We start from the raw sequence: 6,185 nt of genomic DNA, 5'->3' as shown, positions 1-6,185 counted from the left end.
ACATGGTCTATTTATTAGTTGAAATTGGGCTTCTAAGAAGTTTTTTGTGTAACTGCGAGTACTCTCAGATCGAAATGTTGTTTCTTTATTCGTTCTATTATTGTTTTGTATTTAATACTCATCTGTTAAGTTTAGCCCTTTTCAACTGATCTTTTTTAGTCTGTTCTGATACTATGTTGATTCACCACTTTCAAAGGTTAGGCAAGTGTTGAATGCTTGCACATATGTTTAACCCAACCCCATCACATTCTTTGCCGGTGTGTATGTCCAAAGCCAGGATCCTGTAGTCTATTGGTTGTCATTGGTTTCTGTCTGGTGAATTTCATAAAAGGTTACTAGCTTAAGTATTGCCGTTTTCTTTGTTGTATTTTTTCACATTTAATCACCCAAGAACCTTTATAAACTGTTATGCAGTATGGATTTGTTTATTGTTGTGGGGCATACGGCGAACTGCAGTGGTTTACGTTCTTGTCCTTTGGTCTTTTGGTGGACAGTTGCTTTATTGGTTATCATACATCATCACATTTATCATCAATATACATTTTCTAATTTTTAATGTTGATGTTTTCAGTACAGTAACAAACTAAAATTATCAAAACAAATAAGAATATTTGTAAATTGTTTTAAATAAATGAAAAAACAATACCAAGGAATACATATTCGTTTATTCAATTTTTAAAAATCTCGTGTATGTATTAAAGCACTAATCCTAATAATTCAAAAAACCCGTAAAAAGCTCCTTATAGGTAGCTTGAACTTTAAATTCGTTGACAACGATATTAAACAACGATGCGTTCAACATGCAATTTACGCAATAGTCTGATAAACTACAACCGACCAATCACCATAGCTTTTACAACTTCACCTTTAGTGACCATCTGCTTTTGTGCAGATTTAGGCGGTAGCATTAGTAAAACATTAGAAGACGACATTGAGAGCAGCCGACTGCTGATCTGGTTTCCTGTACTTAAAGCTGTTGGTAAGTGTTCATCATCTGTCCACTGCAAAACTGCTCTATGATACTCTGGTCTAGGGTCAAGTTGTATGTCCTTTTCTACCTAAATTTAAGTAAACAAATAAATGATTTAAAATTTCTGAAAAATATCAATACAATTCCTTGAGCTGTAAATTTGATATAACACAATTCATTGAAAAAAAAAACAATCTTGATTATTAGACTTGAGTATAACCTCATAACGGTATTATTCCTATATTGCTCAGAATTTTATTACTTCTTTTTGGCCTTCGGACGTCAGAGCTTTGTCAATACAGAAAACTTTGAAATCGCCTATTAACAATTGAGAATAAGTAACTCAAAATAGGAAAACTGGAACCATGTTTTCATAGTGTGTCCCGTTCTCATACAAATTGACCCACTTAAGATATAAGAATTTACACTGTTTAACAGTCCATTTCTGGTCAAATATGTCATTTCCGACATCTTCATGGCATAAAAGTGATATGCTTACTGATATTTCTGCACTCAAACGGACTGGTAATAATACGGTTAACATGTTATGATAAATAACTTGTCCATGTCTATTATAATAAGAGGATACATGGGATATGCGTCAACCCGACGACACAAATAAGCAAGAGACAACTTGAGTTAAAATACTGCCTTCAACAAAAACAAATGTCGAAACAGTCTGCCACTCTCCTGTAGAATTATAATGTTTGACAATTTGTCGTTCTAGTTGTTTTGACGCAGACAATTTGGTGCTCGTTCATTTAATCTCTACTTGATTATAAAAAATGATAGCAGAGTGTCAATTTGATATATATAAGATGTCAGCTGTTCATACTAACCTTGTGAAGATGAAATAGTTATGATTTATGATTCAAATACAAAGAAAAACATGTCCCGTTTTTTAGCATGCAGTATATGAGTGTGTATGTGTTTTAATAAATGAAAAGGGTGTTTACCTTTTTTTTTATTTAAAAATAAGATGTTGTTTGATTGCCTATTATACAACCCTCCGAAATATACCAAATGATACAAGAATTAATACAACGTTGATCACCATACGGCCTTTAACAATTTACCTCATTTGACGCATTAACTTTCTGCCAAGTATTATCACCACTCCTGAAGGATTTGTATAGTCCTTGCCACTACTAAAGCAAGAAAGCAAGCTATGTACGTTACTTACCTTTACATTCAGTAGTGTCCGTTGGTAATTAGGACACCCAGACATTTTCCGTAATGTGGGAATGACATATAGATTGCATGTTACTACTGCTGACACTGGATTGCCAGGCAAACCAAAGAACAGTGTTTTCCCCATTGGACCATTGACTGTGGCGAATGTTGTTGGTTTCCTAAAGAAGATAGAAAATTAAGACATTATTGTGAAAATGTAAGCTTTTAAGGTTGTTTTTTTTTTGTTTTGTTTTTCATGTGTACTATAACTACCTGATGATGCAATGCAAAAAAGCTCGTCCCATCTTTATATTTCAAATTCGCCAGATTTGATTTTACTGATTAGTATCTAATTTTCCAGGCTCTATATAATAAGCGTTCTTCCGAAATTATTTCCTCAACATAAAATGTAACAGATCAAATGTTCAAGTCAACCACTTAAATAAATTGAATTATTTGCGGTACGAGATCGAACTGCTTTAACACCCCACACACCCCTCCCAACTTTAACTTCTAAGGGAACATAAAAATTCTATAAAAGTATTTAAATAAAATTTGAAGTACAATAACCCAGTAAATGTACGTGCTTATATGAAATAAACAACAATATTTATGTACATAGTAAAATTAAAAAAAAAACCAGTTTGATAACACAAATCCGAACGTATACAAACAAAACATCTTTCGTGTCAATAGTACGGGGAAATGAAAATCAGTACATGCGGTATTGGCACACCGCCGCCATCTAATCGTTTGATGATCTTGCAAATGTGAATTGACCTTGCTAATTACACTGATAATGGAGTAAACATTGACGTAATCCGTTAAATTGACGTAGATTTTAAACCATAAAGAAGAGTGTCCGAAAAAAACAATTGCCTCTTTGGACGAAGATACCTCTTTTTGTATGATAAAGGTGAGAAAATACAGAGAAATGAAAAGCTTTAACGGTAAACCGCAAACATCTTATACAAATTGTAGATATGGAAGGTTACGTGTTATCAAGAGGAATGTTACGATAAGACAAATTACCTAATCAATTGCCAACATGCAGACCAGATACCTAATTTCATTTTTTATGGCATGTTGCATACAAGTGACACATACGTATGTAAACTATGTGTAATCACACTTTCCAATTATCATTTTTGCATTCTTTACGATCATGTTTTATAACTTTTACATTACTTTTTTTGACTGTCATTGTGAAAACAATTATATTTTTTTTTATATATTGGTCTGTATTTATTTAACGTACTAGTAATCGAATTCAAAGAGTAGCGTTACAAGACTTTTTTTAATACAAAAACTATCACTTTCACTAAGTGTTTGGATATGCTACAGTCAGCCAAATATCGATGATAAAATAACAATTACATGTTTATTCTTCCGTACTGCATGGAATTACATGGAATAACAAATGTGTTAACTGCAGCCAATGTCTGTCTTACATATTACTACAAATACTATTTCATTATGTTATAGTACGCTTTTTGGCTGGGTGTCTTTTTTTTGTTTCGTTAACAATTAAGTTTGCCATTTGTAAAGAAAACACAGAGGAAAAATAAGAAACGGCATTTGCAAATAAAACTTGAACTAATATATAATTATAGGATCCTGGCTCCAACTAGCTGAAAATCACGGAAACATTTTCTTATATGCTATAAAAAAGAAAATCACAAAAATACTGAACCCAGAGGAAAATCCAATCGGAAAGTCCATAATCACATGGCAAAATCAAATGACAAAACACATCAAAAACGAATGGACAAGAACAACAAAACTAATATATAACCTGAAAACCAACTCGCACCGTTGTGACACATAAAGATGATGAAGATACCAGGGTGTTATCAAACACCATCAGTCAATCGGATACCTAGAAAGGGTTGATAGTTCCTGTTTCATTCATGCTGCTTTTGACAATTTAAACTCTATAATAAGTCGCATTTGGTCATGTCACAATCACAAAAAAGAGGACACGATTGTTGGAACGACAAGTGAAACAAGTCCGCATTTATCTGCATGGGACACAGATATTCCACCATGGTCAATTAAAAGGGCATATATAACGATTGAAAGGCAATTTCAGTGAAAATGAAAATCCAACTGAAACTCCTTTACATTATTAGGTAAAACTTAAATTAAAACCGAAATTAAGTTATCTTTCAGAAATCGTTTTTCACTCATTTTGATACAATCCAAGGGGCTTTATCCTGGAAAAAGAGAAATTTGCACCACAGTAAAAAACAAGAATGTGTCCAAAGTACACGGAAGCCCCACTCGCACTATCCTTTTTTATGTTCCATGGACCGTGAAATTGGATAATAATCTAATTTGGTATTAAAATTAGAAAGATTATACTATAGGGAACATATGTACTAAGTTTCAAGTTGATTGGACTTCAATTTTATCAAAAACTACCTTGACCAAAAACTTTAACCTGAAACTCCCACTTTCATTTTCTATGTTTAGTGGACCGTGAAATTGGGGTCAAAAGTCTAATTTGGCTTCAAAATTAAAAAGATAATATCATAAGCAACAAGTTTACTAAGTTTCAAGTTGATTGGACTTCAGCTTTATCAAAAACTACCTTGACCAAAAACTTTAACCTGAACGGACGGACGCACAGACGAACGGAGCCACAGACCAGAAAACATAATGCCCCTCTACTATCGTAGGTGGGGCATAATTAGTAGACTTGGATTTCATGGTAGCTAGTGTTAAAAGCGGGTAATCCAATACAATCTTGTAAACATTTAAAAACCGGTCATTTTGGACGGACAGATGGACAAAGCGTCGCTTTACTTGTATAGCCACTCTCCAGGGCGTATTAAACGATTGGTAATGTGACATAAAAGAATGCATTAACGCCAAAACAATACAGTGTTCACCTTCTTTAAAAAAAAACTACTATCTTTTAGCTACACGATTTGATAACGACTAATATATATTTTTATCAAAAAGACATTTAAAAGCATACTGGGCTGTTCTTGATACTTCGTTAAACAATCTATAAAACAGATTACTGCATGATACGTTTCGTTAATATCAATCTTTGAATTAACACAACCATTCAGAGGTCCCCGTACGACTTACACAAGGGAGGAGTGCACATAATGTAAAATGGATAATTAAATAAAAAAAGGGAGGAGTGCACACAATGTTTAATGGCTAATTAAATCGGAAAGGGAGGAGTGCACACAATGCATAATGGACAATTAAAACGCATTGATTCAAGAGATATTTCAAAAAAAATCATGATAAATGACTAACATCAAATCCGTGGTAGAGAAAACACATAGGACCACCGATGAGATTTCAAACTGTGGGCAGACTCAACAATATAGGGCAATGTTAAAATATAGTTAAATATAATTACTTAATACAAAACATCCTTCTTTTATCTCGATCAACACAGGAACAATAGACACAGCTGAAAAGGTGTAATAAAATTAAAACACCAAAAGAAACCCCAAAAATAAAACAATGCTGTTTAAGTGCTCGCAGTTACTGAACGCAAGTTCAAGCACTAAATATTGGTAATGAAATCATGCATTTCTTTTCTTCGTAGGAAGTGATATACACATGAATTAACAACTAAATTATCCATATGAAATAGGAGGCATCTAGACAATCTAAGGTCTTCAGCAAAATGTCAAGTTCTAAATCGCCACAAGTAAAAAAAAAAAAAAAAGCGCTGAAGGAAAATCGTACTTTATAAATTTAGTCCGTCCAAAGGGCTTGTCTTGATTGACCTTCACCAGGAACACGCAAACTCAAACATTTGAAAGCAAGGACATGCACGTGTCAATGCTAGCACAATGAGGGAACTAAAATAGCCAAATGCATTTGAGGGAGTTTGAATTTTAGTTTCATGATGTTTAGACTACTGATCTGATGATACCATCGGGGACTATTAATTTGCAAGGAACTTACAGCGGTATACTACTGTTGCCTTTATTTATCGACGCAACTTGTTAAGTAAATTAAAAAACTCTTTATAAATGTTGTGCGAATTTCTGGATTTTCATTCATCGGG

General features: G+C 33.4%; 1 protein-coding gene across 2 annotated transcripts in view; it reads right to left on the bottom strand.

Moving 5' to 3' along the window:
* Positions 1-650: 650 nt before the first annotated feature.
* LOC139517031 (gephyrin-like) overlaps positions 651-6,185 on the bottom strand; it is a 124,047-nt gene continuing 118,512 nt past the window's right edge. For both annotated transcript variants that reach the window (XM_071307619.1, XM_071307620.1), the window contains 2 exons: positions 2,154-2,322; positions 651-1,058 (listed from right to left, as the gene is read on the bottom strand). In XM_071307619.1, the coding sequence (XP_071163720.1) occupies positions 828-1,058; positions 2,154-2,322 (400 nt within the window). In that variant the 3' untranslated portion in view covers positions 651-827. The remainder of the gene's footprint in view (positions 1,059-2,153; positions 2,323-6,185) is intronic.

Source organism: Mytilus edulis, chromosome 3 (assembly GCF_963676685.1).
Source record: "Mytilus edulis chromosome 3, xbMytEdul2.2, whole genome shotgun sequence".
Taxonomy (NCBI): domain Eukaryota; kingdom Metazoa; phylum Mollusca; class Bivalvia; order Mytilida; family Mytilidae; genus Mytilus; species Mytilus edulis.
This window is presented reverse-complemented; position numbering and strand designations above follow the sequence as displayed.